The 23,041-nt window shown below is 30.9% G+C and overlaps 1 protein-coding gene across 1 annotated transcript in view; it reads left to right on the forward strand.

The window, feature by feature from the left end:
• Nucleotides 1-23,041, forward strand: part of E23 (ABC transporter G family member E23) — a 457,701-nt gene that overhangs the window by 9,580 nt on the left and 425,080 nt on the right. The window contains exon 2 of the mRNA XM_076415209.1: nt 13,047-13,185. Within this exon, the coding sequence (XP_076271324.1) occupies nt 13,064-13,185 (122 nt within the window). The 5' untranslated portion in view covers nt 13,047-13,063. The remainder of the gene's footprint in view (nt 1-13,046; nt 13,186-23,041) is intronic.

The raw sequence follows: 23,041 nt of genomic DNA on the forward strand, positions 1-23,041 counted from the left end.
ACAACGAATGGGTTTTTTGAGATATTTTTAGTTTTTTCGTCCAAACAGGCGGTTTGACGACGAAGGTTTGTTGGCATTCGCTTACAATCTGTGGAGTTTCGGTAACATCATAAGAAAAGAATGGAATCGACGAATGCGGTGTGGATGGTCGGTATATACACTATAATCGCCGACGCCATTGAAAAATAGGGATTCACGCCCAACGGACGTTTGTTCCTAACAACAAATGCAATATGTACGTTTCATCGAAGGCCAACGAATGTTCGGTATCCAACGCCGAATCTCATTCGTTGTCGTTCGTTGGCCCCGTCTGTACGCAGCATTAGAATGCTGATGTTGTAGCCTAGTTCTGTTCATCTAAACCACCTGAGGGTGCACCAACGGGGTTTATTTATTACGGGGGAAAATTAAAAAATATATAATATAAAAATATATTACAGAGAGAAATTAAAGAATAAAATTTAAAAAATGTTATTGAAATATTAGTTATTATTTGTATAAAACATTTCAGAAAAGAATATGTAATATAACAACTGATAACTTATTTTCGGATTGCACGTTATTTTTACCTTAAATATTATTAAGTAAAAAACCGCAAATTAAATCATTTGCCCAAAATAAACTTAAAAATACAATATTTACATTTACTTTATATAGTAATTACATCTTACAACTTTGATTACAAAACCTTCTTTTATTTTTTATATATATTTTTAGAGATACTTAATTTGACACTATACGTATTATATGTACCCACTTTTTTTTTCGTCCACCAGAACAAGCTACACCTAATTATTTTTCTTATGACATTATTTTTGCTCAGGATGTTGTACGCAATTACTTGTTTTAGAAAAGGTCACCATTTGCTGAAATTTCAATATTTGCTGATACCGTTAAATAAAATTTAACAATTCTTGCTTGCTAAGTTCTTAGTCTTTTTAGTATTTACTTGGTTGCTGCTTTGGTTATACAGATTCTTATCAGCATGAAGTTGAAGCATTTATTTCATCATCATCTGCGGAGAAACCTGTTGCAATTATTAGTTCAGAGAACCTCTCAATTTACATGCTTTGAAAAAATACTGTGTTTTTACTTACTTTTTAACCGACTTGGAAAAAGAAGGAGGTTCTATGTTCGGCTGTATATATATATTTTTAATGTATGTTCGCCGATTTCTCTGTCAATTGTGGACCGACTTTTAAAATTTTTTTTATTCGAAAGACTGTACTTCCGAGGTGGTCTCATTGGATCCAAATCAGGATCTGTTAGGGAGACGGAGGGGAAATCGAGAAAAACGCTCAAATTTCAAAGGAATGTACAATGTTTTGATATATTTTTTATCTATAATAATCAGATATTTGTGTATAATGTTATTGCTGAGCTGATGTGAGGGAAAATCGGAAGTCTTTCAGTGCAAAAGCCATTCAGTTTGCTTTTTAAGCACAAACTATAGCATATATAACGTAGTAGAAATAAGTTAACGGAGTTCGCGGGTTCGATTCCCGGTAGGGAAATAATTTTTTGGTGTTTAGTTAGAACATTTATTAAATCACATAGACTAGGTAGCGGACCCTGGGGGCTTCAAGCGCTACTTAATTTCAATCATTGTTGCTTTATTCCTAATTTTCATCATACGGGCTGCAGCTTTACTTGGCCTATCCATTGTAATAATAAATAAAATAACGGCGCAATTTATTGAGTAAATAAGTAACACTAAAAAGAAAAAAACTAAAATATCTTTAACAAAAAAATTGAACCGAAATAATCAAACTTAGATTTCTAACACAAAAAAAAAAATAACTAAATAAAAATAAAGAACCTATATACCTATATACTATACTTATTTTATATTCCACTTTATACACACAATTTAGCTTAATACCCACCTAAACCTATTTATCTATTTACAATATTATTTTAAGTACTACCAAGTGATATCACTTTGAAGTCGATGCCGAAACCAAGCACCTATATTAATTTAGATTTGTTGTGTCTCGAATAAGAATATTTCTTATTGTTTTGCATTTAAACAAGTGATAACAAAAATAACGTTATAACAACAAATTTCCTTAAAAGTATCCATAAAAATAGAAAAAATATATCCTAAGATTACGGGTATATCCATTTAAGTTTCTATTCTATATGGTGTACATGATTATTTTTAGTAGAGTTTGGTTTCTTAATTCAGTAGTATCAGTCGATCTTGTGGATGCATTTTTATTCTAGGTTATTGGTTGAAACGACTGCAAGCTTTTTAAATCTAGTAGAGTAAGCTTATGGCGAATGGTGATTTATTTAAATATTTTAATATTATTAGCCCGGCTTATTTAAAATTACATTATTGAATTTCTGTTTGTATCATAAGCGCTTTTTTAACAATATTCGAGCACTTTTCGTAGTACATTTTGGGTTGAACAAAAAACTATACCATTTAGCAAAGTGTGTTCATTGAAATTGTAGTTCTACGTCAAATGTGTTTCTGATATTTGAATACTTTATTTTGCATAATGGTATACATAATTCTTTTTAGTAGGGTTTGGTTTCTTAATTCAGTAGTATCAGTCGATCTTGTGGATGCATTTTAATTCTACGTTATTGGTTGAAACGACTGCAAGCTTTTTAAATCTTGCAGCGTAAGCTTATGGCGAATGGTGATTTATTTAAATATTTTAATATTATTAGCCCGGCTTATTTAACCATTTCTCCGTATTTTCTGTATCTATTTATTATGGATGGATAAGTGGTTATGGTGCAAAATTACATTATTGAATTTCTCTTTTTATCATAAGTGCTTTTTTAACAATATTCGAGCACTTTTCGTAGTACTTTTTGGGTTGAACAAAAAACCTATATCATTTAGTAAAGTGTGTTCATTGAAATTATAGTTCTACATCAAATTTGTTTCTGATATTTGAATACTTTATTTTGAATAATGGTGTACATAATTATTTTTAGTAGGGTTTGGTTTCTTAATTTAGTAGTATCAGTCGATCTTGTGGATGCATTTTAATTCTATGTTATTGGTTGAAACGACTGCAACCTTTTTAAATCTTGCAGAGTAAGCTTATGGCTAATGGTGATTTATTTAATTATTTTAATATTATTAGCCCGGCTTATTTAACCATTTCTCCGTATTTTTAACATCTATTCATTATGGATGCATAAGTGGTTATGGAGCAAAATTACATTATTGAATTTCTGTTTGTATCATAAGCGCTTTTTTAACAATATTCGAGCACTTTTCCTAGTAATCTTTGTGTTGAATAAAAAAACTGTACCATTTAGCAAAGTGTGTTCAGTGAAATTGTAGTTCTACATTAAATTTGTTTCTGATATTTGAATACTTTATTTTGAATAATGGTGTACATAATTATTTTTAGTAGGGTTTGGTTTCTTAATTTAGTAGTATCAGTCGATCTTGTGGATGCATTTTAATTCTATGTTATTGGTTGAAACGACTGCAAACTTTTTAAATCTTGCAGAGTAAGCTTATGGCTAATGGTGATTTATTTAAATATTTTAATATTATTAGCCCAGCTTATTTAACCATTTCTCCGTATTTTCAGCATCTATTCATTATGGATGCATAAGTGGTTATGGAGCAAAATTACATTATTGAATTTCTGTTTGTATCATAAGCGCTTTTTTAACAATATTCGAGCACTTTTCCTAGTAATCTTTGTGTTGAATAAAAAAACTGTACCATTTAGCAAAGTGTGTTCAGTGAAATTGTAGTTCTACATTAAATTTGTTTCTGATATTTGAATACTTTATTTTGAATAATGGTGTACATAATTATTTTTAGTAGAGTTTGGTTTCTTAATTCAGTAGTATCAGTCGATCTTGTGGATGCATTTTTATTCTAGGTTATTGGTTGAAACGACTGCAAACTTTTTAAATCTTGCAGAGTAAGCTTATGGTTAATGGTGATTTATTTAAATATTTTAATATTATTAGCCCAGCTTATTTAACCATTTCTCCGTATTTTCAGCATCTATTCATTATGGATGCATAAGTGGTTATGGAGCAAAATTACATTATTGAATTTCTGTTTGTATCATAAGCGCTTTTTTAACAATATTCGAGCACTTTTCCTAGTAATCTTTGTGTTGAATAAAAAAACTGTACCATTTAGCAAAGTGTGTTCAGTGAAATTGTAGTTCTACATTAAATTTGTTTCTGATATTTGAATACTTTATTTTGAATAATGGTGTACATAATTATTTTTAGTAGAGTTTGGTTTCTTAATTCAGTAGTATCAGTCGATCTTGTGGATGCATTTTTATTCTAGGTTGTTGGTTGAAACGACTGCAAGCTTTTTAAATCTTGCAGAGTAAGCTTATGGCTAATGGTGATTTATTTAAATATTTTAATATTATTAGCCCAGCTTATTTAACCATTTCTCCGTATTTTCAGCATCTATTCATTATGGATGCATAAGTGGTTATGGAGCAAAATTACATTATTGAATTTCTGTTTGTATCATAAGCGCTTTTTTAACAATATTCGAGCACTTTTCCTAGTAATCTTTGTGTTGAATAAAAAAACTGTACCATTTAGCAAAGTGTGTTCAGTGAAATTGTAGTTCTACATTAAATTTGTTTCTGATATTTGAATACTTTATTTTGAATAATGGTGTACATAATTATTTTTAGTAGGGTTTGGTTTCTTAATTCAGTAGTATCAGTTAATCTTGTGGGTGCATTTTTATTCTATGTTATTGGTTGAAACGACTGCAAGCTTTTTAAATCTTGCAGAGTAAGCTTATGGCGAATGGTGATTTATTTAAATATTTTAATATTATTAGCCCGGCTTATTTAACCATTTCTCCGTATTTTCAGTATCTATTCATTATGGATGGATAAGTGGTTATGGTTCAAAATTACATTATTGAATTTCTGTTTGTATCATAAGCGCTTTTTTAACAATATTCGAGCACTTTTCCTAGTAATATTTGTGTTGAATAAAAAAACTATACCATTTAGCAAAGTGTGTTCATTGAAATTGTAGTTCTACATCAAATTTGTTTCTGATATTTGAATACTTTATTTAGAATAATGGTGTACATAATTATTTTTAGTAGGGTTTGGTTTCTTAATTCAGTAGTATCAGTTAATCTTGTGGGTGCATTTTTATTCTATGTTATTGGTTGAAACGACTGCAAGCTTTTTAAATCTTGCAGAGTAAGCTTATGGCGAATGGTGATTTATTTAAATATTTTAATATTATTAGCCCAGCTTATTTAACCATTTCTTCGTATTTTCAGTATCTATTAATTATGGATGGATAAGTGGTTATGGTGTAAAATTAGATTATTGAATTTCTGTTTGTATCGTAAGCGCTTTTTTAACAATATTCGGGCACTTTTCGTAGTACTTTTTGGGTTGAACAAAAAAAACTATACCATTTAGTAAAGTGTGTTCATTGAAATTGTAGTTCTACGTCAAATTTGTTTCTGATATTTGAATACTTTATTTTAAATAATGGTGTACATAATTATTTTTAGTAGGGTTTGGTTTCTTAATTTAGTAGTATCAGTCGATCTTGTGGATGCATTTTTATTCTAGGTTGTTGGTTGAAACGACTGCAAGCTTTTTAAATCTAGTAGAGTAAGCTTATGGCGAATGGTGATTTATTTAAATATTTTAATGTTATTAGAACGGGTTATTTAACCATTTCTCCGTACTTTCAGTATCTATTCATTATGGATGGATAAGTGGTTATGGTGTAAAATTACATTATTGAATTTCTCTTTGTATCATAAGCGCTTTTTTAACAATATTCGAGCACTTTTCTTAGTACTTTTTGGGTTGAACAAAAAACTATACCATTTAGCAAAGTGTGTTCATTGAAATTGTAGTTCTACGTCAAATGTGTTTCTGATATTTGAATACTTTATTTTGAATAATGGTGTACATAATTATTTTTAGTAGGGTTTGGTTTCTTAATTTAGTAGTATCAGTCGATCTTGTGGATGCATATTTCATTTAATGTAGTCATTATTGGCTAGAATCTATATTAAACACTAATTTATTTCATTTTTGTTTCATGTTTTTCATGTTTGATTGTTTCTCTTCCTGAAATAATTGTAAATTATTGAGTATATAAAATTATGATGACAATTCTGTTATTTGATTAGAAGAAATCTAAGCCCGAAGTCTATCTAACACCTTTAGAAACTTATGGTGATGCTGTTTGGTCAAATCCCAATTGTCTGAATTGGTTTGGTTTTAAAATATTTAAAAGTGGTAGTTTTTATTAATATCAAAGAACGACCAGGAGAAGTAAAAAAGCTGGAAGACCACGAACTGCAAAACTTATTGAATGAAAACCCAATTCAAATTCTTAAAGAACTTTCAGATAGCTTATACTTACACTTGAATAAACAATTTTAAGACATTTACTACACGAATTGACTGAATATTCTACTTCAAACTGTTTCAAATAATGCGGTTTAATAGTTTTTAAGTCAAAGGGAAAGAATTTTTGGTTAGGTTATTGTTATTGGCGATGAAAAATTGGCTTATTACGTCTATCCCAAGCGTAAAATGTCATGGGTTAGTCCAGGAGAGCCATGCACATCTACATCGAAGCGGAATATACATGGCTAAAAGTCTTGTAGCTGTGTATATGGATGAGTCAGCAAAGTTTAATGTATTACGAGCTTCTAAAACCGAATGAAACTGTTACTGCAGATGATCACCTACCGATGTCAACCAGACAAAATAAGTATCTTTTTGAGAAGCCATTTACCAATGACTAAAAATATGTTGACTAGCAGATAAACTCAAAGATAAACTAGATAAACTAGATGAATTCTGATCATATTACAGTACTTTTATCTCAAGATATCATTTCATACTCTGTAATTTGCTGTATTGTGATCACCGATCATAAAAATAATATAATTATTTGACACTAAAATTTGCACTAATCAAGAATTGTGCCAAAAAGAAGTACAATATTTGTTTAATGACATTTAATAGCTTCGATACTGCTGTAGGTTGTAATTTATTAGCTTCGATATAATGTTTAAATCAATAATTACTTGCAATTATTCAGTTTAATGAGCGGTGTCCCATAAGCATTGGAAGAGCTTATGAAATAGTTGATAATTATATGATTGCATTACCTAACGTTTATTAGGTACTGACTTGTTAAAACTAGGCAAACGACGTGTTATACGTCCAATAAAAAATACGAACATCGATAGAACGTACTATTTCATTACACCGGACTTGTTCTCTTGAATATTCAAGGCTTGTGTTTAAAAAACTTCTCAGTCATAAAATTATTGATTTTTATCAATAAATATAGTTGGCAGTTTTGTATAAGTTAGCCCTTTATAACTTCTAGTCTTAGGTTAGTCTATTACTTTTTATACCTTAATGATATTTTTGATATTGATTTGTTTTTAATAATGGTTCGACTCACATGTATTACTACGGTTTTCAATTCTTTCTGAAATATCCCTAGTCCTGATTCACTTGTCGCTAACAGTAGTAAGTTAGTTTAAGTAATGTCTTTTTGGATAATCCCATCTAAAAATGTCAGATAATGGCAAATTGTATTGGGTTTAAAGACTTCTACAGTTTCTCAGAAGAATATATTATTTTTTCGTATGGAAATTGTTAAATACTTTTCTAGAAAATTCGTTTTTTTTTAAATTTATTTCATTATTACTTTGTGAAGAAAATTGTTCCAGAATGTTCCTAGTTCTTGTGGAAGTATATGAAGCATCGTTTTTTTAATTTACTTAGAGTTGCCTTCCCATGTAGGATTTTATGGATTAACAGTTATACTGATTGTTTATATATAACAAAAAGTGGGTAAAATAGGATATAAATGTTTATAGATAAACTAATTCATTAACATACAATGTACAAGAACCTGTTAAAGTTCAAAGAGACATTTTTGTATATAATGAAAAGCGAATGAAACATAACATAAATGTATATAGATAAAATTATTAAGTTAGCGGTTGGTCAAAAGCAATGTGTTATTGGTATTTTAAGTTTTACGTGAACAGAACAGTCAGTTTTTGGGAACACAGAATCCTCAATTAATTCATGAAGCATCATTGGATTCACTAAAAACAATTGTATGGTGTGGTATTCATGCTGGAAACATTCATTCATGCTGTTACTGCTGAACGGTACCAAGACATGATTCGAAATTTTCTTGTGCCTGAAATTATTTATTTCAATTTGTTTACAAGTTTAAAAAAAAATGGATGTATATAAACATTCGATGTTTATAATTGTTTGCTAACTTCTTTTAAAAAAATGTGAAATTTTAACTGTTGGAACTTAGTTCTCAAGGATCTTCTATTTTAGATGATCTTAAGAAGAAATTGATGTTTTGAGTACTGGTTGCGAGGTTTTAAAAGTGGTGATTTTGATACTGAAGATAAAAAAGACGATGATTTGAAGGTATCGCTCGATGAAACCATCAATGGGGATCGCTATCGATAATAATTGATGCATATAAGCCGAGAATTGCTCGAGAAACGGTCGGAATATGGAATAAAGACACAAAAATAATATTCCTCAGCATGCCAACCATGCCAACACTCGACCACATATTACAAAACCGATGTAAACATATTTTCAATCATTAAAATGAGAAGTACTACCCCATCTGCAGTTTTCTACATACGTTACTCCTTCTGATTACTTCTTTGTTCCGATATATGAGTCGTGACCTGTCTGAGCAGCTCTTCATATCTTATGAAGATACAAAGAAGTGAGTCAATTAGTATAGCTTATAATAGCTTCAAAAGATACATAATGAGGGGGATTCTGTAATTGCTTAAAAGATTGGAAAATGTAGGGGCTATCGATGGATAATACTTGTACCGAGTTTTCACGATGAATGGGAGATTCTTCTAACATAAATGTATATAGATAAAATGATTAGGTAACCGGTGAGGCAAAAGCAATGTGTTATTTGTATTTTACGTTTTACGTGTTTTAAGCATATATAGTGTGGGGCCAAAATCCCGCTACCATTTTGATTGCGCGCCATCTTGCTTATGTGATGTTTAAGTTCGTTGCGCTTTAAGCATTGTGTTGTGTGGACTTCCAAATTTTATTATGGTGACGAGTTGAGTATAGTAATGCAATCCTAAGTCTTTTTGGTGAAATTCAAGATTTCTCTCCGAAATTGATAATGAGCAATGAATAGCCCATTTCGTCCAAATTGATAATGAGCGCATTTTCTTCTCAGTGGCCACGTCAATAAACAGAATAGTCAGTTTTGGGGAACACAGAATCCTCAATTAATTCATGAAGCATCATTGCATTCACTAAAAACATTTGTATGGTGTGGTATTCATGCTGAAAACATTCAATCATGCTGTTACTGCTGTACCGGTACGGTACCAAGACATGATTCAAAATTTTCTTGTGCCTGAAATGGAAGAGCAAGGACTAGACGACATGTAGTTTAGGCAAGATGTGGCCACAGCACACACAGGTCGTTCAACAATTTAATTTTGAATGGCGTTTTTCCACAAACATTAGTTTCGCGAAGTGGCGATTTAGCGTGCCCTTAACAGCACCAGACTTTTTTCAATGGGATTTTTTAAAATCAAAAGTTTATGTGAATAAGCCCCAAATGATTCAACATCTTAAACATAATATTTGTTACGATAATGACGAAATTCAGCCGCAGATGTTGCAGAATGTCATGAAAAATGCCAAAAAAAGCCGAAAGTTGCATAGCGAATTGCTGTCGCCATTTAGTCGATATAATTTTTCAATCATAACGAAAAAAATGTAAAGACCAAATAAACTTTTTATGAATACCAAACTTACTTATCTTTTCTTTGAGCTAAGTTATAGGCAAAATAGTAGCGGGACTTTTGGTCCACATGTTATATAATACTGAACTTGGATACACGTAATGGATGTAAATGGAACTGATTACAAGTAATGTAATTATTCTGGTCATATATTGTTTCTTATTACAAGGATGTTAAGGAAACAAAAAAGTTTAGACAGGTTTATTTATATGGTTTCCGGGTTTATATCTTAATGTGGCCAAAAATTGACATTCTGTGAGATGTGACACTCTGTGTATGGAGCGCCACAGCGAGGACAATAAAACATGTCTGAAACCAATTGTAGAGGTTGGTGTCGAAGTTTCAAAGTTGTAAATTTTAACAGATGGAAAGATGAGGAAGTTCGAGTTGACTATAATTATGTAGAGGAGAAGAATCCAAATCCTTGATAGTTGAAGATAGATGCTAAACGCAAGAAGAGAGAAGAAATACTGCAGCAGTCAAATTATTGAACATGAAAAGAAGATATAGTGCCAGAATTCAAAGTTAGAAAAGTTGTATGTGAGACTGTACATACCAGAAGAGAAGACGCTCAATGTTCTGTAGCCGGTGGGGTCAGACAACAAGTCATTACATTGAAACAGACATTCATTTAAAAACGTTATTATTTTAATTTAAAAACATTATTTGTTTAATGCATTCATTCATATTGTTGAAAGTTAGAGTTGAAGTTAGAGTTAATTTTCAACAGAAAATAACCTAAAACTAAATTTTTTGATACAGTTCTCTATATTTCATGAATTGAATGTTTATGAGAATTAAATTGAAGCTATGAGAATATTTGTATTTGGAAATATTATTTGCTTGACTTGCACTTTTGACATTCATTACTAAAGTTTTGAAGTGTTTGCTGATCGTTGCTCGTTTACATCCCAACTGTTGTTATATGTTGCAGAGTTGTCAAAGATACACTGTTGCAGCGCGACTGAGAAGTTTTGCACTACCCAGTGGACCCACCGGTATGTCTTGGCTGTGATACGCTTTCGATATGCTGAAGAAGTGCTAAAATAAATCGATGATTGGATTGCCAGGAAGATGGGAAGGAATTGTAGAAAATGGTGCTAGGGTTTTGGTACCAATTTTTCCCAGTGAAAGATTGATTAGTTTTTAAATATGAGTTTTTTACCGCAAATAATTCAAAATACGTTTTCTAAAAATTGTTATGTATTGAAATATATAACATTGATCTTCTGACTTGGTAGAACTTTTATATATTTATTATAAATACCCTTTTCATCTATATCCTGAAATTAGACCTTGTAGACTAATATTGTTGCTTAATATAGCAAGATATTTTCTAATTTCAGATTCGCTTTCATTTAAATTCACTCTATAACATCATATAGTCCAGTTTTATTACCATCTGACGTAAAAAACAAGTTTATAAAAATTGTTCTTCTCAGTTTTGGTGTTTATCTTCTTAAACTAAGCCACATAGTTATTATTGAATGATATCGCATCGCTTTATATTAGAATAGAATAAAGGCGAGCGTTCTGTACATTTTTCGCAACATGAATGACATCGAAAATATCAGAATCTGTGTTATGTTAGTAACATTCCGGGGCCGGGCGGTTCAATTTGAGCGATGAAACTTATTCAAGCTTCATTTATATTTGCATCGGATGTGTTCCGCATACATATTACATACTGTAAGATTTAAAAGCGAATGATGTCCGAAACAGTGCTACTGAAACAAATTCTTTAAATAGATTTTATGTTACGAGTTCTCAGCTTTTGGTGCAATTTTGTTTCAATGAGCACCTAACATAATAATTTATTTATTTGAATTTGTTTTCAAGTTTTAGAAATATGGATGGATATAAACATTCGATGTTCATGATCAACTTTAAAAGAATGTGAAAATTTAACTGTTGGAACTTAGGATCTTCTATTTTAGATGATCTTAAGAGGAGTTTGATGTTTCGAATACTGGTTGCGAGGTTTTAAAAGTGATGATTTTGATACTGAAGACAAAAAGCGTTCTGGACTCCCAAAAAAATTTAAGACGAAGATTTGAAGGTATTACTAGATGAAACCAGCAAAGGGGATCGCTATCGACAATAATTGATGCATATAAGCCGAAAACTGCTCGAAAAACGACCGGAATATGGAGTAAAGACACAAAAATAGTATTTCCCAGCATGCCAACACTCGACCACATATTACAAAACCGGTGTAAACATATTTGCAATCATTAAAATGAGAAGTACTACCCCATCTGCAGTTTTCTACATACGCTACTCCTTCTGATTACTTATTTGTTCCGATATATGAGTCGTGACCTGTCTGAGCAGCTCTTCACATCTTATGAAGATACAAAAAAATGAGTAAATTCGTGGATAGCTTCAAAAGATACATAATGAAATGGATTCTGTAAATTGTCTAAAAGATTGGAAAGCTATCGATGGATAATACTTGTACCGATTTTTCACGATAAAGCTTCTAATTTATGGCAATGGGAGATTCTTGTGGATGACAATCTAAACAGTGTGCCATCCTTAATTAGCCGATCAGTAAAGTTAGCTTGTGCTTGATTTAGATTTATGGAATATTCAATTATTTGTATTTTACGTTTTTTATATTTTAGGTCCCGCTACCATGTTGATCTTGGTTATGTGACGTTTAGCTCAGTTTCGCTTTAACCATTGTGTTGTGTAGATTTTATTTTATGTGTAGACAGTTATTTCGGTTTCGGATTTTTCTTAATGTTGGCCTCCTATTTTTCACATGGTTTTCTATTAACATATATTGATCCATATCTTTTTCGGAGTTGCTTTTACCAAAAATTGATGCTGATTTTTCTACAGAAATCTCGAAAATTTGTTCACCTTTATGTTATACAACGTGGGGCAAAAGTCCCTCTACCGTTGACGCAATTTCCGCCGAGTGGCGATAATGGAACGATTGTTTTTAATAAATATTGTGACTATTTCTGCTCGTTCTTGTGGCGTATATTTATCCATAATAAAAGTTGGACGTCTATACCACACAATGGTTAAAGCGAAACTGAGCTAAACGCCACATAACCAAGATGGCGCGCAATCAAAATGGTAGCCAAACTTTTGCCCCACATTGTATCTTAAACGAGTGACTTCATGACTGACCAAAATATACAAATAACATTATATTAAATATATTATACTACTTAATATAGGCAATAGCAATAAAATACTAATTTAAGGACATTTTTTGTTATTTCAGGCCAGGCAGTCGCGGCCATGATCATCTCCAAGGATCTATTTCTTCTCGGGGACCAAGATTATCTGCGCCTGCCGAACAAGGACGAGAAAAGGCCACAAGGGCCCAATATGGGCCGCTCCAACACTGCTCCCAATCACAGGTTAGTTGAAACATTATTGGAGTCAACTAAATATAGTATTAATAGATATAACAAAAATAATAAAGAAATTAGAATCAATTAAAATAGTTTACTATTATTCCGTTACGAACTAACAAATTGCAAGTTGGCTCTGGAAGCGTGTCACGACAACGTCCTAATGACAGAAAGTAAAGTGAGCGAATCCGCTTTCAAATTATCCTAATTGTCACTCGAATCTCCGCGCCTGATTAATAGATGTCACCTGCTTCGTCCTTCGTTTAGACCAAAATAATTGTCGAACGAATACGAAACAAAATGCATCTACGCGTTAAATTACGGTATTTATGATGTAATCGATACCATAATAAATAAATCAAAATAATTACTCGTTCTAATGCTAATTAACGTTTTGCAGTCATAAAACTGAAAGGAGGTTTATTGAAAAGTGTCATTGGTTTACTTTTATAAGTACCGAATAAGTGAGTACTCATTTATACGGCGATATATCTTAAATATAATGACTGTGAATTAATTTTGACGTTTTTGTTTGTTGTAAATTCAAGGTTTTTGTTACATTTTACAGGGGATGTACAAAATAATGTGAACACCTGATATATACGCTATAATTATTTATTAATAAGGTCGCGAGGCACCATTTTATTTTAGGGTAGCTGTAATTCTTCGCCGAATAGATTTGTAAAGTGTCTGAATATGTTAGTAATAGAGTAATAGAGAGACAACTTAATAGGAGGCATCCAGATGGGGTTAAACTAGCCAATCAAGTAATTTGATTGGTAAATTTAAATCTTCATTAGAGGCACCTCTAAGAAAAACCATTTGCTGTGAAGACATTTGATTGGCTCTCTGATAAAGCACGTGACGTTTAATTGACCAATAAAATTTAAATAAAAAACAATTTAATTTCTGAAATAAATTTATTAAATAAAATTCAATACACGAAATAATCTGTAAAACTAAAAATTATGTATAAAATACAAATATAGTATAAAAATAAATATATGTATATCAAATAAATATTAACATAAACAAGGAATTTTAGAACCAATAAAAATTATCTCTTATGTTTTTTCCCTTTTTCATATTTGTTTAGAGCCATCAATTTAATAGCATCTAGTACAGTTCTGACTTTTTGTTTTCTTATACTGAAAGCAAACTTACAGTTCTTGAACAGAGAATGGATCAAATTATGTTTACCTCTTTTATTGAAAACTATATGGTTCATACATTCTATCTGGAAGATCATTAAATAGTGTACAATTAAAAGGTTTTAAATTTACATTTTTCTAAAGATGTTTGACAAAAAAATAAAAATATATTATCGACGTGCCAATATCGTGAAATAAAAAAAGAAAAAGGTAGCTCAAAGAACTGTTGACAGTATAATAAAACAATTTTCTGGAGCGTGTGATATACTGCCTTGCCTCGTTTGTTCATATAGGAACATCTGCAATTGAAGATATAAAGTGAAGTTACAATTTCTCAACTCGTGGTAGTACCTCCCCCTTTAATATGGAATTAATCCTCTTCACAATTTCCTAAAGGCAAATGTGATGAAAAAAATTAAATGATGAGTTAACTAAATGATTTGTCATACTAGGCGAAGTATGTATATTCTTCAATCCATGAACACTAATAGACTCATAAAGAAAATTCAAATTATTCAAATAAAGTAGCCTTAAGCTAATATAGTTATTCAGATAATTACACATTTTTTTCTTTAATGAAATAAATTCCCTCAAGTTGATTATTACATGTTTAATTCACTTATTTGCTCATACTTGGACAATACAATTTAAGCACTATTTAATTCCTGAATCGCTTTACACTAAAATTTCTAGTATATTGAACATTGGTTAATCCTCTTGTAAAAGTTTTGCATTCAGATACTATTATTTTAGTGGAGTTTCAACTACGAAATAATTGATCCAAGAATAAAAGTATATGTAGATATATATATATATATATATATATATATATATATATATATAAAATAATCACTAGGATAGTGATTTCACCAACAAAAGAATACAACACAAGTCAGTATATATAAATTAGCAATTAATTCAGTATGGAAATACAGCCAAATATCTTGATATGACCCTTGATCTGTTAATCTCAGGTGGAATCCACATGTTAAGAAAAGAATTGTAGAACTTAAGCCCTGTCAGTATATAATAAGATTTTGCTTTACGCACAAGTCTTGAAACCGGTGTGGGTTTATGTTGTTCAACTCTGGGGTTGTACCAACGAAAGAAATACAGAAAATCATACAAAAACTCTAAAATAAGGTACAGCAAAGTATTATTGATGCTCTATGGTACATTCGTAACGACAGTCTCCATAAAGACCTAAAGGGAGAAAATACTGATAAATATTTGATATTTTATATGATTATTAATATGAATAAATGTACCTTAACGTACAAAAAACACGCTGTAACGATTATAAATTTCTTTGATGATTAATCCAGTTAGTTTGGGATTTTTAACATTATTAACCCTTTTTGAAAGACAGACAGAAAGAGAATTCATTTTACTTATTATACTACCGTCTTATAAATACCAATGAACTAATAACTTAATCTCTAAACATTATAAAAATCTAAAGGCACTGCTTCTTACTTTAGGCACATTGAAAATGACGCCCAAAACAAATAAACAATAAACGCGGTATAGAGACGAAGTGAACCAATCGGATCCCGTCGCAGCTCTTAGTATATCGATTAAAACAAGTAATAGGTTAAAAGTAGCGACTTCTACATGATATACGTCGCGAAAAATTTCCCAAAATTTCCTATAAAGTTAGATCTCTATTTCTCTATGATGTTATTTTACAACGGAATGTTGTAAATATATGACTCCTTTTTTGGTTATCATCACATAAATACGACCGCCTGTAGGAAACTATGTAAATGATGATTCGTCGAACTATACCTTCATAACTATTCTTCCAATCATCATTTGTACAGGTTTTATGATGGCTGCACGACTTCTCTCGCTCTGCTGCTTAAACAATATTGGTCAAGTGAGTGTTGAGTTCCGATGTTACTTTTTAGAGTTTTTTAGTTTTATGTTGCCTCATCAACGTTCGTCGGTCTCTGTCAATTAGCTTTGGGTTTCGGTCATTATTCCTTTTCGCAGTTCATGTTTTATCATGTTTTGTGTATATTGGAATTACAGTGGATCGTAGCTATATGACCATTGTGCATCTCTTTGTATATATTTTTCATCTGTAATTGATTCTTTTCAGCCTTACTATCATCAAATATCAATATATACACAGGGAAGTGTATTGGGACCAGTTCTTTATCTGCGATATACTAGGGACTTTCCTACGTTCAATGAAAATGTTGATGTTATGTATTTGCATATGACACTGTAATCCTAGCCATTGGACATATCAATATTGAATAAACTAAATGACAATCAGTTATTTCTGAAATAGAATGCTGGACAGAAAGATGTAAAAAACAATCACTAGGCTACTGATTTCACCAACAAAAGAATACAACACAAGTCAGTATATATAAGTCAGCAATTAGTCCAGTATGGAATTACAGCCAAATATCTTGATACTAGCGACCCGCCCCAGCTTCGCACGGGTGCAATGCTGATACTAAATTAAATACACTACAGAAAAAATATGAACGTTGTATATAAAAACATAGCGGCCCGCTCCGACTTTGCACGGGCATAAAATATATATGCCTATGTCACTCAATGAAAACATGATTAAAATCGATCCAGTATTTTTGGTTCATTCATTACTGCCCTTGGCCTGCACGCATTAAATTTGGAGTAAAACAATTCCTCTTCCCCTATACTTACTATGAAGATTTCCTGCTATCTTTGGAATATCTAAATTCATACAATTTTTATTACATTACACATTTTTAAACGCAAATTTTAAATTTGTAATATCTCCGAAAATATTTGTTTAATTTACATGCTGTAAGGAACCATATTGATCTATATTAATTGCACACTGTATTTAAGGTACTTAATTCGATAAGGATTAATGCCGTATTGCTTAAAATAGCTTCGTAAATAAGCCATTTTCTCACGTAAAAAGTAAACAATAAAAATGGTTAATGTGGGTTATCCCTAAAAGATAAACATATACCATCGCGGACTTTTTTGTAGACCTTTTTATGGTGTACAATACTGTAGTACATTAATTTGATCTAACTCGTAGGGTTAGGCAGCGTTTTTGCTAATTGCTAAATAAGCCTAAAAAAATAGGTTAATTTACGACATCACGTTAGAAACCTCTAAAATTAGCAATGTTGCCTTAGTATATTATGCATGTATTATACATATCAACCTTCCTCTTGAATCACTCTATCTATTGAAAAAAACCGCATCAAAATCCGTTGCGTAGTTTTAAAGATTTAAGCGCACATAGGGATATAGGGACAGAAAAGGCGACTTTGTTTTATACTATGTAGTGAAGTAGCCTTAAGCTAATATATTTATTCAGATAATTACACACTTTTTTCTTTAATAAAATAAATTCCCTCAAGTTGATTATTACATATTTAATTCACTTATTTGCTCATACTTGGGCAATACAATTTAAGGACTATTTAATTCCTGAATCGCTTTACACCAAAATTCATAGTATATTGAACATTGGTTAATCCTCTCTTAAAAGTTTTGCATTCAGGTACTATTAATTTAGTGGAGTTTCAACTACGAAATAATTGATCCAAGAATTATATATAATTATATATACTTTCCTACGTTCAATGAAAATGTTGCTGTTATGTATTTGCATATGACACTGCAATCCTATCCATTGGATATATTAATATTGAATAAACTAAATGACAATCAGCTATTTCTGAAATAGAATGCTCAACAGAAAGATGTAAGAAACAATCACTAGGCTATTGATTTCACCAACAAAAGAATACAACACAAGTCAGTATATATAAGTCAGCAATTAGTTCAGTATGGAAATACAGTCAAATATCTTGATATGACCCTTGATGTGTTAATCTCAGGTGGAATCTACATGTTAAGAAAAGAATTGAAGAACTCAAGCTGATCTACAAAAAATTGTACTGGTTATTGGGTAGATATTCCGCCCTGTCAGTATATAATAACATTTTGCTTTACGCACAAGTCTTGAAATTAGTGTGGGTTTATTGTGTTCAACTCTGGGGTTGTACCAACCAAAGAAATACAGAAAATCATACAAAAACTCTAAAATAAGACACAGCAAAGTATTATTGATGTTCTATGGTACATTTGTAGCGATAGTCTCCATAAAGACCTAAAGATAGAAACTATTGATAAAGTTATCAAGGACTACGTCCAAAGACATGAACAGAGGCTCCATCAGCACATCAATGTTGAGGTTTTTCAGCTTCTTGATAATGATGGCTTAGCTAGAAAAAAAAAACTAAACCATTTAATCTAGTTCAGTGAGGTTAGAAGTAAAACTCAGTGCACATTAAAAACAGTGACATATATTAAGCTCAAAGTGTCTATCGTAGAATATTACTTCGCAATTTTTAAACCTTTTTGATTAGCGTTAAAGTATGAAGCCAAAAAACAATAGACTTTTTTAATTGGGAATTTGTATTTTACCTGAAAGATGGACGAAAATTATAGTTAATCATGGATAATACATTGAACAAAATATATTTTCATATATATTCAATTTCTCTGAATAAAGCCTCGCAGTTATAAAAAACAACAAAAAGTCAGTTTATGAAGGGGAACATTAAACCGTGATAGCCAAAAAAATGATACAATATAAAAAACCTTCCTCAACGATTTTACGAACTTGTTAACATAATATTTGTATAAATATCTTTTACCAGGGAATACCTATATTCCGATATTCTTCGTCTAATCGATTACGGCAATCTACCTGCCATATTACTCAGTCGACTAGATATTTTATTTACGTTATTTATAATATTCACTTTTTAATTGAATATTCTCGGAACTATACTCGACTATTTCAATGTATCGTCGAACTTTTGCGGTTTTCAGTACGTCAAAAAACGTCTGAATATTTTTAACATCATTAATTTGTTACTAGCAACTAGTGAATATTATTATCAGTTCGTTTTCGTTGTGATATTTGATGTGTTTATTATTTATTTATACACTGATATTAGTAGTTGCCCGCTAACCTACAATTTGTTCTTATAATCACTTAAACTATATATTTATCTAGGAGGACCCACTGGTTCTTACTTAGTCTCTATAGAAATAATGAGTAAATGTTAACTAATATGTGCTAATTAATAACTACTTTAGTGTTATCGAAGGATTTCAAATCTGCTGACTTTTCTTTTATGCGATAGTCTCAATGTATAATCAATCTCAAATAATATTTTGTATAGTATCTAGGTCAAGAGTTGATTCTGCAATAATTTTGATGTATTTATTAGATCATATCATGTATTTTGATCAGTGATGCTTAACCTAACTGTTATGAATTCGATGGTTTTAATATTTCTCTATAATATAATCTCTATAATCTAAAATAATACTTTTCTATTTCATTTTATTGAGTCATTCTGTGTATATAGAATCTAATCGTAAAGTTAAAAAATTATCTGGATACATGCACATACCTAGTACGAGTAGTTATATTACTTCTCGCACAATATACACATAAGTGGATTTTGAAGGTCCACATAAGTTTTAAAAATTGTTTGTATTGGAGCAGTTTTTTACTAATAATTGAGATTTTCTATTTATCATTACTGCTGCTAAATTTGTTTTCACTTTTTTTGAGTTTCGAAATGTTCTCGGTCTCCTTCAAGTAGTTGCCGTAGCGTGGATTTCAACACTGACTTGTTCAAATATCTGGCCTCCAAAACTGATTTTTTTAAACTAAATTCAAATTTCGACAATAATAAATTGAAGTGGGGCATGTCAAGTGAGATCTGTGGGTTTTAATGTTTTTGATCTAAGAATAATTTGAAAAGTAGGAAGATTGATGCTGTGTAAACTATGAACTATGACAGTGGAAAACCATTTCGAATTCCGAAGACACTTTATTTCAATGACATACTTCTTCGCACCATATTATCATTCACCAAGGTTTGCATCATTTCTAGACGTCTTTCGAATTTTTTTTTTGACATAGAATCTCTTCGTAAGGGAAATAAAAAACCCTTACAATTAAATACATACTTAGATAGTTGGCTTATTTATTTAATAGTTGTATTGTTATTTTAGTAAGCTACTGAATATAATAAGAAGAAAATATAGTTAGTTTTTTCTGCTTGACATTTACGTTGTGGTTTAGTCAGGCGGTAGGCCACGTTGGTCGTTATCCTACTGGGTCTGCCACGTCATGGTGTGGGTGGAAACACTATTATTGTTTTAGATATTAATACGCTTCTAATTTGGAAATGTTACCTTATTAAGTCATACTATATGTTTCTGGTCGTGTAGAATTGTACGAGTTATAGTATTATTTCTAGATTTTTGAACTTCTCGTGCTGTTGAACCGACATTTTAATATCAAGGACCTGAAGAAAATTACTTTTATGTAATTATGTAATATATTTTGTCAGAAGAGTACTGAGAATTTGTTAATAAAACACAATTTTGATTATTTAACATATTTTAGCCGTAGATGCCACTTTCTTCTCCTGTGGTACTGATCTCAGGTACTTGAACTTGTGAATTTGGTCTAAATGATTGCCGTTGACATTTACAATAGCAGGCGATCCATTAGTTGCCAATACTTTGGCCTTTTCTTCATTAATTCTCAAGTTATTTGGTCCTGCAGTTCGAATAATATCATGAAGAATGCACGAATTTTTTAAATCTGTATCAGCGCTATCATTAGCGAGAATAAATAATTAATAATAATTAATAATTTTGTAAATTAAATTTATTGCTCAATGCTATACACCAACTAAACGGTTACCTAACTTACGTTACTGTTTAACATTTTTCAATGTAGTCACCTCCGCGCTCTACACACTTTCGCTACCGATTTTGAAGCTTGAATATTCCTTCTTCATCAAAAGTTTGATTTCTATTTCTTCATTTCTTTCACACATTTTGCCTTCAAGTGATTATTTCTAAAGCGTAAACAAAAAATAAACATGTTTAGCCTTAAAAGCAATCCAAAAGGAGGGTCAGTGTGTGTACAGTCGAAAGCAGAATGAAATTTTGAAGATTTAATTTTTGAAGTTTTGGAAAGTGAATGAAGTCATAACTGCAGTGGATTTCAAGTAATTGCGGTGGTTGTTGAATGTTTTCATTAGCTTTTGGCCACGAATTTGTTCATACACATAGCCCATGTACGTGGATATATCGATATACCACGTGGGGCAAAACACCCGCTACCACTGATGCGATTTCCGCTGAGTGGTAATAATGGAACGATTATTTTCAATAAATATTGTTGCTATTTCTGCCCGTTCATCATTGCTAAATCACAAAGCCAAGATAAAGGGCTTCTAATGCTAAAACAATATATAAAATAAATAAATAATTAAAGGGAAATGAGTGAAGATCAGTTTTTTTTGGATATCATAATTATGCGACGTCTGAAAACCAATTTCATTTGTTACTAATAAGTAGTTTTAAAATTTGTATTACATTTAAAATTGTTTAATTGACGCGCAATCAAAATGGTAGCGGGCTTTTGCCCAACCTTATATTTATATGATTTAAAAGTAATACCTGCTTGTATTAAATAGTTCTTAGGTTCAAGTATATCTCTTTATAGATAAGAAAATAAAGAAAAATTTTGATGAGAAATAATCAGTCAGGCCAGACTGGTTAAGACAGGTTAGTATTTAAGTTGATCATTCCCTAGTTCCTCTAGTTAATCTCTAGTTAATCCAGTATACTGGAAGGATGGAGTTTGTTCCATCGAATCTAATGTCAAGCAGTAGGTCCAATATAAATAAACTTGACGCGTAATAACCACTTTTAATCAACAATTAACGTTATATATGAATCAAATAACATATTTGATACAGTATTTTAGGGGCTTTTAACTCGTCATTTTGTTTCCCAAATATTTTAAACACTTCTTTAAACTAATTTAGGGAATATGTATTATGGTAGGCGATTAATGGCTTATGCTTATGTTACATTCAAGGTTACTTCTTTGTTAACTTCTTTCTTCTCTTTGTTAACTTAACCTTACTTATTAAGACTAACGTATTGAACTTTATTTCTAAAAATACCAATCATATAGGACCTTCGTTCAAGACCAAGGAAGGTAAAGATATTATGAATTTATATTTAGTTTAATTAATAATTAGTAACAATGAGTCTTTTATATTTAAAGACCCAACAAGTATTTAAAATAATAAATAATAATGTCTAACAAATGTAACGTACACAACAAAGAAATCTGTACATCTAATGTAACATATACTGTTTGCAAAATATTCTTCTGTCTATATAATTCTGAATACTAATCATTAATTTTACTCACTATTTAAGAACTACAGTGTAATAAATAATACATTTTTTCTTCGTTTAGGATTATCTATCATGTTATTCCCATTTATTACTATCTGATTATCTGATATATCTGATCTTATGTAAATAAAAAAAATCAACATTTATTATTTATAATCCCATTATGTTTAGTTCTGGTTCTACTTTTTTGATTCTAAAATTAGCTTGGACTTAAGTATGTTCAGTTGGAATACTCATTTTAACAGGAAAACATACGGTATACTGGTTCGCAATTTTTAGAGCTTAGTTTTATCGAGAGGTGGCGCTAAATACAAGTGAATTCGCAATCCAATGCTAGATATATGACTTTTTATGAAGTAGTGGTTTCGATCTCTGTGATCAGTCGTTTCTTAGGATAACTTAGCGCAGGTTTGAAGATGAGGGGCTGCAAATGA

The sequence above is a fragment of the Rhynchophorus ferrugineus genome, unplaced genomic scaffold (assembly GCF_030347505.1).
Source record: "Rhynchophorus ferrugineus isolate W39M unplaced genomic scaffold, kcgeb_rfMv2 rfM1, whole genome shotgun sequence".
NCBI lineage: Eukaryota > Metazoa > Arthropoda > Insecta > Coleoptera > Curculionidae > Rhynchophorus > Rhynchophorus ferrugineus.